The 13,220-nt window shown below is 48.4% G+C and overlaps 1 protein-coding gene across 1 annotated transcript in view; it reads left to right on the forward strand.

The window, feature by feature from the left end:
- tmprss9 (transmembrane serine protease 9) overlaps positions 1–13,220 on the forward strand; it is a 73,687-nt gene that overhangs the window by 11,752 nt on the left and 48,715 nt on the right. The window contains exons 3-5 of the mRNA XM_086004774.1: positions 5,562–5,675; positions 8,735–8,900; positions 11,536–11,810. Of these exons, the coding sequence (XP_085860900.1) occupies positions 5,562–5,675; positions 8,735–8,900; positions 11,536–11,810 (555 nt within the window). The remainder of the gene's footprint in view (positions 1–5,561; positions 5,676–8,734; positions 8,901–11,535; positions 11,811–13,220) is intronic.

The following is a 13,220-nucleotide window of genomic DNA, read 5'->3' on the forward strand; positions in this document are numbered from 1 at the left end:
CTAATGATCATTTGCAATATGCAATGTGCATGTAACCCTGGCATCACATCTCTGACTCTTTCCTTTACTCCCCCACAGGACCATCGCAAGCACCCGTCCCCACAAGCCAGGTGGAACAGCATGAGCCTCAAGACTCCTCAGAGGAAGCTGCAACCTCTGAGGGCACAGCATCAGCAGAATTCAGCGCACCCAGCACCAGCGCAGACACTCACACCTTGGTGGGACCTTCAGGACATAGAGTAGTGTTGTCACCTGGTGTATCACAGCTCACAAGTGAGCATCAACAGATTGTGGAGACAGGGACAGCAGTGGAGAGTCCTAGTCGGAGGGCGCAGGACTCTGCCAGCTCGGCTCAACTGCATGTCGACCCTCTGCCTCTGGGTCCATCCACAAGATCAGCGGTGCTGGAACTCCAGGAACAGATGCAGGAGTCTCTTGACAGGTTTTGTCTTCAGGGTTGCTGCGAGTGTGGAGCGAATGGAGGAGTCCATAGCGAACATGAGCAGAGCCTTTGGAGTCATTGGCACATGAACGCATCACCATGGAAAGGATGGCAACCTCCATGGAGGTGATAAGTCGCCAGAGTGCAGAAAACATGGTGAGTGTTCAGAATAGAATGACATCTCTGGAGGAGCGATGGACATCTATTGAACAGAGAAACCAGACCTTCATGGAAGTCCTTCTGAGTAGGACTGCCAGTGCAGATACGGCCCCCCTGATGTGCAGCAAGGTGCTCTCAAGCCACTTGCAAGCACTGAGGGGGACCTGACCCATGAGAGGGAAGTTGGTGGCAGACATCAAGGAAGTGGGGGCTCCTCTCCAAGCGCTCACACTTCCATGCCACTGCAGAGCCCTCGGTCAGAGCCCCACCAGAGCCCACACTCATCTGAGATCGGTGTCTCAACCCCTGCACAGCTGCAGGAGCCGCAGACTGTTGCCGAGCCCTCACAGGTTCGCAACCCCAGAGGATGCCCGCCAAAGGTGTCGAGACAGGAGCAGCAGGAAAGTGAGCAAGGGGCCTCCACATCTGCTGAAGCCACAGGGGAAGCACCACATAGGAGCACGCGTAAGAGAAAGATACTGCACAAATAGTCACAAGGGTAGTCACTTGGGTGAAATTTGATGTTTTCTGTGAAAAAGCCATCAGATGAATAATGTAAATAAAAAATCTGATGGCTACTGCTGTAGTTGTGGCGTGTGTCATTTCGCGAATGGGACTTACACATTGAGGGCTTAGGATTACTTGCAATTGTCAGTATGGTGGTCAAATTGCTAGGAATCCACTGGTCCTTGGCCATTGTCGATGCTCAGGTAAGAAGCTGCGAGGCAAAAGTGCTTGATTGGCTATGCTAAGCAAATCTGGCCAAGATGAGTGCGTTCCTTGCATCCCGGGCAGCAGTGTTCTCGCGTACTGTTGCCGCTGGTTGATGGGCCTCTGCAAGGTGTTCATTTTCGCTCTCCTCCTCCTCCTCCTCATCTGAGGAGGATATGTGACGAGCCACCTGGTCCTCAGGAATCTGCAAGCCACGATGCTGTGCCATGTTGTGAAGTGCACAGTAAACCAAGACGATTCTGGAGACCCTGGCTGCTGAGTACTGCAGGGCTCCACCTGATCCATCCAGGCATCTGAAGCGCATCTTCAGCAAACCGATGGTTTGCTCGATTATGGCTCTGGTGGACATGTGGCTGGAGTTGTAGCTCTCCTCAGCTTCGTTGAATGGTCTCCTCAACGGCGTCATTAGCCACGTCTTCAGGGGATAGCCCTTGTCTCCAAGTAGCCATCCGTTAAGTTCGTCTGGCGGACTTAATAGCGGAGGCACACTAGACTGGTGCAGTATGAAGGAGTCATGGCAACTGCCAGGGTACTTGGCACAAACATGCAAAATTTCCTTCTTGTAGTCACACACCAGCTGAACGTTAAGGGAGTGGAAGCCCTTGCAGTTGACAAAAATACCTGGATTGCGATGGGGTGCCCTAAGGGCCACATATGTGCAGTCAATGACGCCCTGCACCCTTGGAAAGTCTGCCAGATGAGCTAATCCAACCGCACGCGCCACGACACTTGCTTGATCCTTGGTGAAATGGATGTGATTGTGCGCGATGGCAAAGAGGGCATCGGTTACCTGCATGATGCAAGTGTGTGCGGCCGCCTGGGAGATGCCACTGATGTCTGCTGCTGATCCCTGCAATGAGCCTGAGGCAAAAAAGTTGAGTGCGGTGGTGACTTTGACGGCCACTGGTAAGGGTTGTCCACCTGGTCCTCTGGTCTGCAGGTGTTGTTGCAGCATTGCGCAGATGTCACCCACTACCTCTCGCAAAAGTCGGAGCCGCCTTTGGCACTGCTGCTCAGACATGTTGAGGTAGCTGACCCTGTGTCTGTAGACCCTGTTTGGGGGTATCTTCTGCGCCGACAGGCTTCCATGCGCTGGCCCCTTCTGGCATGTGCAGATCCAGGTGGGTGAGCAGCAGCTTGGCGCTTGCTGCTGCTGTTGGTGCTGCTGTTGTTCTTGGTTCTGCTGGTGCCGCGGCTGGTGTTTGTCCTCATCTAACGTCCAGAAGGGAAGGAAATAAATGGCTCCCATGCTTTTGGTATATGCCTCAATTGAGGAAGCGCTCAGTGAGGGTGGCGAGAGGGGTTTCCCAGGAGGTCACACTAGAGATGGGTGTCAGGCTCCAAACTTCCACAGCTGTGGTTATGCCTTTTAAAAGTTCCCCCAGATCTGAGACTACAAAGTCCTGCCACCTGCAAATGATGGCTGATCAAATCTCCTCTTTAATGGTTGAGCTGCAGCTGATAGTCAGCAATCCAATTGTGCTCCCGCCAGGTTTCACCGTCGTGTTTCAGAACAGGTGTGTTTCACATGGGAAAAGGGTTAAAATCGCAAAGGCCTTCCAAAATGGCATTATAGAGGCAATTTAGTGCTTGTTAAGGGCCTTAACGGCCTATCCCGCCTCTTGGAGGCAGGACGGAGACGGGACCATTAGACACGAATTAATGAAAATTGCTTGGAGGCGGGATCGAGGTGGGGTTGGGCCCGCTCGCCAGTTTTTGCAATTTTAACCCCCACACACCTCCAATCCCACCTCCACGGCCCAATGAAAGTCCTGCCCTATGACAGCAATGGTTTCTGTTTGATACCATTTTTACAAAATTCTTTCATTCAATTCTTAATATTGGCTTAACTGGTTTTAGCAGACGTTGTGGGCAGGATTTTCATTGGGCCGTGGAGTCTGGATTGGAGGCGTGGGGGGTTTAAAATCCCAAAATCAGGGGTCCCGACCCCTTTCCGCACCCAAACCCGCCTCCATGCCAGTTTCAAAGGAGGCGGGTACCCGCCCCGCACTGGGACCCACCTACCCGAGGCAGGAAGGGATTCGTGCCAATTAACTACCTGTTAACAGGTAGTTAACAGACAGTTTTTAGCCTAATCCCTATTTTTGATGTTGAAGTGTGGGATTCCCGAAGGCTCCAAACCACGCCAAGTTAGAGGAGGCAGGCCGTCGGGTTGAAGGACTTGGAGGGGTCGAGATGTCAGTGTTCAGGTGAGTGATGTGTGCATGAGTGCAAAGGTAAGTGTGTTTGGTGTGTCTAAAGTGATTAAATAAGTTTTACATACCTTTTCTTACCTTTTCAGCCATCCTTTAGCTTCCGGGAGTCCCTCATCTCACCGACACAGAAAGCAGAATGGCTGCGATCTGTCAAAAGTGACAGCCTTCAGCTTTCTGTGCAGGAGAGATTTCTAACTGAGTCTGTGGAGAAGGACTCGGGTTAGAAGTCAGACTGTCAGTGTTTGACAGCTTCAAACAGCTGTGAAACACTGATATTTCATCTGTCAAAAGCTCTTGACAGATGAAATTTCAGTCTGTGACGTCACCTGTTGCCGAGTGGCCCTTAATTGGCCTGCTGAGTCCGCTGGGTGGGCTCAACAAGGTCAATCAAGTTAAAATCGCGTGGATTGGCCGCATCTCGATAGAGGCGGGACTACAACCCCGAAAGTTGTAGTCCCCCCTCCAACCCGACTCCTGAGTTAAATTCCTGCCCTGTGACTCCGTGATGTTCCAAGTTCAATACAAACACAATGTAATTGCTTGGTGCATCTATTGAAGTCATATCTTCAAAGTGTTCTGCAGGTATCATGTTTACAATATGTAAATTAAAACCACTTTAACCAGAGTTTTTACTTGTTTTCTAGCTATCTCAATTGGTTGCATATTTAATTGTGTGTTTCCTGTCTTCCAAGTTTTTATAAAGTATTTGATCAGCAGGCGTTTCTTTTACTTGATGTCATCTTTTCAAAGGCACATGGTTTTTTAATATTCTGTTTCACGTGTTAGTTTCTAACACTTTAAACTGGGTCTTTTCATTGTGTTGGTTCCAAACCGCAGACCTTTCGAAAGTGCCAAACTGCTATTTCAATAGAGCCTTTGTATTAGCATTAACAATCAATTCCCATTTCAAAGCTTGTGGTGTTTACAACTATGTTATCAACTGATCTTTATCTCAGAAGCCTGTATTTCTGTTTACAGCTTGTGTCTGAGTTTTTTTAGATTTTTAAACCCAGTTTTATATGTATTAATGTCAGAAATCATAGGATTGTGTATTTTTCTGAAATATGGCTTATTCCTTCACAAATATAGCAATATTGAACATAGTAACAGAGAATATATTAATGTTGAACTTAGTAATAGAGTGCATAGAACATAGTGACATCACCTCAGCTGGAAATCTGTTGCATAACTCTATCACCCTCTTACTAAAAGAAATACCTAAATTCCCTATTTCCTTCTGACACCCTTCATTTTAAACTGTATCGCTCAGTCCTTGGAATCTGTGTCCAACAGAAAAACTTTCCTTGGTCCAAATCCCTGAACATTTTAATTTCCTCCATCAAATCCTCCCCTCCTCCTCCTCCTCACTAAACAGTAAAGTCCCAGGGTAGACAACCTTTCCTCTTAACGCAGCCCCCTAAGTTCAAGAATCATTCTCATAGCCCTGCTTTGGACTCCCTCCAATAATTCTACATCTTTTCCATATTACAGTATTCCAGATGTGGCCTCACTAAGGCCAAATCTAACATCAGCCTCTCCTCCTTAGATTTATGTCACCTCTCCAGGCATACATCCCAACACTTTGTTTGCTTTCTTCACCACCAGCAAACATTGAATTAATGGTCATAATGATGTATTAATTATTGTGTTCAAGCATTATCTGGTACTGAAACAAGCATTGACTGCATTATCTGGCTAATTGTCTATGAAGTTGGCATGGTGACATCAGGGAATCAATAGCACTTGTAATTTAGTCCCAGCACCCACTGCTGTTTGAAGGTTGTATAGAATTATTTTATTCTGCTACTATATGTAAAAAAAAATAAGGGCTACTTCTGCCTTTCTATGTTTAAGCACATGTCCCTTTTGCTTTTTATTTCCCAATTCTGTTTTTTCTCTAGTTTCTGCTGCCTCTAAAAGACCTCTAAAGACCTGTTCCTATATAAATTTCATCCCCGCCAGGTGTAAGATATTATGTACAAGGTACTAATGTTTTGTTCTTTGTAAAACAGCAGGCTGCTCAGCTGGGAATTACATCTGTAGGAATGGTCAGTGCCTTACAAAATCCAACCCGGAGTGTGACAAAACAAATGACTGCTTGGACCAGTCGGATGAGATGGAGTGCGGTAAGTTTTACATTGAAGGTCAGGTTTCCATGGAGACCATACACTGCAGGTGATTACACCTTGAAAAATTTTAATCCAAGAACGGGGAAATTCTGTCATTTAAATCTGATAACGGAGCCTTTATTAACTAGTTCTCACATGTACAATCAGCCAACAGGATGCAATGGGAACAGTGTAGATCAGTCCCAGCCTTGAATGGAGGCTGAGATGCTTTTCCTTGAGCCCTTTAACATTCCAATGAACAATCCATTTTGACTGCAGGAATTTTGATTTGTCTCCATGCTATGCATTGGTCCTGAATGATCAACGTTGTCCCTCTCTTTCTTTTTCGAAAGCTGCATGCTTTTGTCGCATGTTGTGCTTCACGTGGCACCGCTAAGACTCTTGGGGCCCTTCCTCCACCCCGAGATCTAACTAAATTAGTTATGTGAGGCTGCCAGATTCAGGTCCCAGCACGAGACACTCCTCCTGGCTCCAAATCAGTTGCCTTAACCACAATTCCACTTGGTCATCAGCTTTACCATATCCTTCCCTCCTGGCTCTCTGAGAAACCGCACCACCCCATGTGGGATCAGGCAGCTTGAGGTCAGCTGTCGTCCAGAACTGTGGCCCCCATTAAAGTGAACAGAGATACTCTGGGTAGATGGGAGCCTCCCTGTCGGGGATATCACCGCTTTGAGAGGAGGAGATCTGAATTGGTTGCTCCCTATCAGCATATTTAAGTAGGCAACACATAATTTTAGAACTTGTTTTTTACAAAGACATTGTGGTAGAACTTTGAAGTGAAGGATCGAGACTTTCCTTCCCCATCATTATTATTATTTACATTAATAACAGATATCAGAATGACTCAGCTCTTCTGTTGAAATGGCTGGTGCATTGGGTTTCTTCTTCTTAGGCAGTCCCTCGGAACCGAGGATGACTTGCTTCCACATTAAAAATGAGTTCTCAGGTGACTGAGTCCAATGCAGGACCTACAGTCTCTGTCACAGGTGGGGCAGACGGTGGTTGAAGGGGTGGGTGGGTGGGGTGCTTGGGTTGACGTGCGCTCCCTGCGCTGCCTGCGCTTGGCTTCCGCTTGCTCCCGGCGAAGAGACTCGAGGTGTTCGGCGCCTTCTCCTCCACTTTGTGCGGTCTTGGGCCAGGGATTCCCAGGTGTCGGTGGGGATGTTACACTTTTTCAAGGAGGCTTTGAGGGTGTCCTTGAAGCGTTTCCTCTGCCCACCTGGGGCTCTCTTGCCATGCCGGAGCTCCGAGTAGAGCGCTTGTTTTGGGAGTCTCGTATCGGGCATGCGGACAATGTGACCCGTCCATCGGAGCTGATCGAGCGTGGTCAAAGCTTCGATGCTGGGGATGTTGGCCTGAGCAAGAACATTGACATTGGTGCGCCTATCCTGCCAATGGATTTGCAGGATCTTGTGGCGGCAGCGTTGGTGGTACCTCTCCAGTGCTTTGAGGTGCCTGCTGTACATGGTCCATGTCTCTGAGGCATACAGCAGGGCGGGTATCACTGCTGCTCTGTAGACCATGAGCTTAGTGCCGGGTTTGAGGTCTTGGTCTTCAAACACTCTCTTCCTCAGGCGACTGAAGGCTGCACTGGCACACTGAAGGCGGTGTTGGACTTCGTCGTCGACGTCTGCCCTTGTTGACAGTAGACTCCCGAGGTATGGAAAGTGGTCCATGTTGTCCAAGGCCTTGTAGTGGATTTTGATAATCGGGGGGGCAGTACTGTGTGGCGGGGGCAGGTTGGTAGAGGACCTTTGTCTTATGGATGTTTAGTGTAAGGCCCATGCTCTCATACGCTTCTGTGAAGGTGTTGACGATGGTTTGGAGTTTGACCTCCGAGTGAGCGCAGACGCAAGCGTCGTCTGCATACTGTAATTTGACGACAGAGGATGGGGCGACCTTGGATTGGGACTGGAGGCGACGGAGGTTAAACAGTTTCCCGTTTGTTCTGTAAATTAGCTCCACTCCAGTGGGGAGCTTACTGAGGGTGAGATGGAGCATTGCAGCAAGGAAGATCGAGAAGAGCGTTGTTGCGATGACACAGCCTTGCTTTACCCCGGTTTGTACGTGAATTGGGTCTGTGGTGGTACCGTTAGTCAGGATCACGGCTTGCATGTCGTCGTGAAGCAGGCGGAGAATGGTGACAAACTTTTGAGGGCAGCCGAATTTGAGGAGGACACTCCATAATCCCTCACGGTTGACAGTGTCAAAGGCCTTTGTGAGATGAAAGAAGGCCATGTACAGCGGTTGGTGCTGTTCCCTGCATTTCTCTTGTAATTGACGTGCGGTGAAGACCATGTCCATTGTGCCCCTTAGTGGGCGGAATCTGCATTGCGACTCTGGGAGGAGCTCTTCGGCCACTGGGAGAAAGCGATTGAGGAGGATTTTTGCGATGACTTTCCCTGTGGCAGACAGCAGGGAAACTTCTCTGTAATTACCGCAATCGGGTTACAGGAATTGCAGTAACAGTGGGTAAAATGTGATATCATTAGCTTTCTGACTTGAATGCTTATCATTGTTTTAATGAGTTTACTTATGGAGGTAAGAGATGATAAAATGTGATATCATTAGCTTTCTGACTTGAATACTTATCGTTTTTTAATGAGTTTACTTATGGAGGTGAGAGATGTCAATGCTGAGATTGAAACACTTTCCATTTCAGGCACCCATTGCCAGCATCAAACACTCCCAGGTCAAGTACTGCATAGGTTAGATACAGAGTAAAGCTCCTTCTACACTGTCCAGTGAAACACTCCCAGGTCAGGTACATCACAGGGTTAGATGGACAGTAAAGACCATGTATTGTACATTCACCATCACTTTGTCAGGAAAGAGCCGAAAGGGGTGGGCATGAGCAGATTGGCTCCTGATGTATTTCCTGCCCAAGTCCATGCTGGCAATGCTGGGGATCCATGTGAAGCACCTGGAACATCCTGTCTCCAGTCTGTCATTGTCTGTGCTTGAAAGAATGCTCAGGGTGTAGACTTCTTCTAATTGAGCCGTGGACAGCTATGATATTTGGTTATGATCATCTTGTGTGTTTTCTTTTATAGGCTGTGGTACACCCTTGACATTGAATAGAATTGTGGGGGGCTTGAACGCTGCTGTGGGGGAGTGGCCCTGGCAAGTCAGTCTACTTATATCTGGAATTGGCCATGACTGTGGGGCTGCAGTGCTGGCGAACACCTGGCTGATATCAGCAGCTCATTGTTTTGCGTAGTAAGTCATTCTTTGGGCTGACCATCTATAGAGATATTGTTACTTTAAAGTACAGACATGCATCCCAGACCACGAAACCCACCAAATCCGAATCTGGTTCTTTTAACTTTACTGACTTTGGGTCCTTGTTAAGCAACCTCCTTTCTCCTCTGGTTCACAACAACACGTTTCGAGTAAGCAGGAGACTTCGTAGTGGAGTATACGGAACAGACTTTATTGATACACAGAAAGGAGATCGGCCTTTAACTGTATACAGAGAGTGACTTTTTTCTGTATCTTTTGAGTACACTCTGAGATACTTAATACACCATATTTTAACTACATCAAAGGAAAATGTCAAAATGACGTTTCTATTTCCCAAATCCTCTGAAAACAGATTATCTGTGGAAACAGTTTGCAATTGTTTACCTCAGAATCACTCCCCTTAAACAAAACTTACTTTACCTACTGTTATCTTTAACAAAAGGACTCGTTACCCCTGTTTTATTACACTAAAACTAAACCATTCATGGGTGATGTCATTACTAACACTTATTCCCTCACACAAGCACTTTACATATCAGCAAACAACCAATGCAGTCTCTCAGGACACTTCAAAGTCATCCTGTTTATATCAGAGAGCCTGACAATGCATTCCTTTTACGACACTTCAATGTCATCCTGTTTAACAAAGAAGTTCGACTGTTAAACTTTTAACTCCCCAAGATGTCCAACATACATCTCTCCAGGATGTCTAACAGTCCTGTGCATTCGATTTTTAGTGACATTTTGCGGAGTAGTTTGATGCTCAAGTTCCCAATGGTTCAGTTGGTAACGCTCTCAGGTAACAACCACAGGGACCAGATGGTTCTGGGTCCATGCCTGATCTGTGCTGGCTCAGTTGATCGTAGCCCCGTGTATTACCGAGCCACACAGGCCAGAGGGTTCCTGGGTCCAATCATGGTCTGTGCTGAGCTGGCTCATCTCAGCCAGGAGGGCTGTAGAGACTACAATTGGCCTCATCACCTTGGCCTAGGGAGGGGAAAATCAGCCTGGGTTCCTGATCCTGATTACTGTTCACTTCTCACTTCATCCAGAGCCATCCTTTGTTCCTTAACCTGTCCCATTACCACCTCCTCTTGCTTGAATATCTCTTAATGTCTCTCAATGTCTCTTTATCTCTCCTGCTTCCTATCCTATCACTGACCTTCCCTTTTGTTCTTTCATCCCCTCACCCTTTTCCCTCTCCCTAACTTGCTTTAAAATCTATTCCTTTTCCTGCTTTTTTCCAGTTCTGACGAAAAGTTCTCGACCTGAAATGTTAACTCTGTTTCTCTCTCCATGGATGCTGCCCTGGCCTGCTGAGTTTTTCCAGCGTTTTCTGCTTTTATTTCGGATTTCCAGCATCCGCAGTATTTTGCTATCGCATACTGTTCACTGACTGTTGCTGGAGGTGTTGAGGTCGGCTGTACCGCCCCCTACAGTTGAATATCTGGCTGGCACTCACCATCAAGGCTCACACAAGATTGGCCACTTGGTGAGGTACCAGAGGGTGGGTGGCAGCTGTAGAACCCATACCCCAGAGAGAGTGAGCGGTTAGGGAACTGTACCCCAGTGGGAGTCAGTACCCAGGGAACTGTACCAAAGTGGGAGTCAGTACCCAGGGAACTGTACCCCAGTGGGAGTCAGCATCTGTGGAACTGTACCTCAGTGAGAGTCAGTGCCCAGGGAACTATATCCCAGAGAGAGTCAGTGCCCAGGGAACTATATCCCAGAGAGAGTCAGTGCTCAGGGAACTGTACCCCAGTGAGAGTCAGTGCCCGGGGAACTATATCCCAGAGGGAGTCAGTGCCCGGGGAACTTTACCCCAGTGGGAGTTATTGCCTGGGGAATTGTACCCCAGTGGGACTTAGTGCCCAGGAAACTGTACCCCAGAGAGAGTCAGTACCCAGAGAGCTGTACCCCAGTGGGAGTCAGTACCCAGGGAACTAGTGCCCGGGGAACTGTACCCCAGTGGGAGTCAGCACCTGTGGAATTGTACCTCAGTGCGAGTCAGTGCCTGGGGAACAGTACCCCAGTGGGAGTCAGTACCCAGGGAACTATACCCCAGAGAGAGTCAGTGCCTGGGGAACTTTACCCCAGAGCGAGTCAGCGCCCGGGGAACTGTACCCCAGAGAGGGTCAGTGCCCTGGAAACTGTACCCCAGAGAGAGTCAGTGCCCAGGGAACTGTACCCCAGTGGGAGTCAGTACCCAGAGAGCTGTACCCCAGAGCGAGTCAGCGCCTGGGGAACTGTACCCCAGAGAGGGTCAGTGCCCTGGGAACTGTACCCCAGAGAGAGTCAGTGCCCTGGGAGCTGTACCCCAGAGAGGGTCAGTGCCCTGGGAACTGTACCCCAGAGAGGGTCAGTGCCCTGGGAACTGTACCCCAGAGAGAGTCAGTGCCCTGGGAACTGTACCCCAGAGAGAGTCAGTCCCCAGGGAACTGTACCCAGTGGGAGTCAGTACTCAGGGAATCGTACCCCATTGGCAAACAATACCTACACAACTCTGCCCCATTGAGAGTCACTGGATTCAGAAGAGGGGAGAAAAATTGGAAACCTTCAATATAAAGGAATGAAGACACAAGTATAATCTTTCTCATTTGGCTTTTTGCAGCTTTCGAGACCCAAAGAGCTGGGAGGCGACACTTGGAACTATCTCTAGAAATGACCAAAGTTCTTCAACAGTGAAAAGGAAATTTAAGAGGATCATTGTTCATCCCTCATTTGACCCGATTACACTTGACTATGATGTGGCTCTGGTGGAGCTGACCAGCCCCGTATCATTCTCCAGATCTATCCAGCCTGTGTGTCTACCGTCTCCTACTCATGTCTTCCATACAGAAAAGAACTGCACCATTACAGGATGGGGAGCTCTGAGCGAGCACAACGGTGCGGAGCTGATTTATTTTATAAAGCTGTTCCTTTCTGTTTAAAATATTCCAAAAATTGCTATTAACCCTCATCTAAGTCCCCTTCCTGAATGAGATATAGGCAGAGATACCCTTCAGTTGGTCTCCAAGGTAGACTTGCTATTGGATTGTGCCTGATCTCCTGCATGGAACTGCTTTTCCTCTATTGTTTAGTCAAGAACTTTGCATGCGGTGGAACTGTGGCAGTAAAGCCACCATTGTGCAGGGTGATGGTGCTGCCCCACTGCAGTGCTGGCCCCTAGGATTTCTGTCATTTGCTGCATTTCCCCTTTGAACACTGATACCCGTAGACACCGCCCAACAGTGGGAACTCCCCCTGTATCATTGTGCAATTCAAACATTTAAACTGCATTAAATTGAATGAAGTGTCACTTGTTGACAGAAACAGTAATAAGGGATGAGGTGGAGCATTGTAATACGAACATACGAATTAGGAGCAGGAGCAGGAGTAGGCCACTCGGCCCCTCGAGCCTGCTCCGCCATTCAATAAGATCATGGCTGATCTGATTACTCCACATTCACGCCTACCCCCGATACCCTTTCACCCCCTTGCTTATCAAGAATCTACCCCGCCTTAAAAATATTCAAAGACTCTGCTTCCGCACCGCCCTCTGAAGAAGAGAGTTCCAAAGACTCACGACCCTCTGTGAGAAAAAAATTCTCCTCATCTCTGTCTTAAATGGGTGACCCCTTATTTTTAAACAGTGACCCCTAGTTCTAAATTCTCCCAGAAGAGGAAACATCCTCTCCACATCCACCCTGTCAAGACCCCTCAGGATCTTATATGTTTCAATCAAGTCACCTCTTACTGTTCTAAACCCCAGCCCAGCCTGTCCAACCTTTCCTCATAAGACCACCCGCCCATTCCAGATATTAGTTTAGTAAACCTTCTCTGAACTGCTTCCAACGCATTTACATCCTTCCTTAAATAAGGAGACCAATCTTCTTCTTAGGCAGTCCCTCGGAACCGAGGATGACTTGCTTCCACATTAAAAATGAGTTCTCAGGTGACTGATGAGTCCAATGCGGGACCTACAGTCTCTGTCACAGGTGGGGCAGACGGTGGTTGAAGGGGCGGGTGGGTGGGGTGCTTGGGTTGACGTGCGCTGCCTGCGCTTGGCTTCCGCTTGCTCCCGGCGAAGAGACTCGAGGTGTTCGGCGCCTTCCCGGATGCTTCTCCTCCACTTTGTGCGGTCTTGGGTCAGGGATTCCAGGTGTCGGTGGGGATGTTACACTTTTTCAAGGAGGCTTTGAGGGTGACCTTGAAGCGTTTCCTGTGCCCACCTGGGGCTCTCTTGCTGTGCCGAAGCTCCGAGTAGAGCGCTTGCGGACAATGTGACCCGTCCATCGGAGCTGATCGAGCGTGGTC

The sequence above is a fragment of the Somniosus microcephalus genome, chromosome 13 (assembly GCF_052327205.1).
Source record: "Somniosus microcephalus isolate GS21.2 chromosome 13, FLI_Smic_1.0, whole genome shotgun sequence".
NCBI classification, from domain to species: Eukaryota; Metazoa; Chordata; class Chondrichthyes; order Squaliformes; family Somniosidae; genus Somniosus; species Somniosus microcephalus.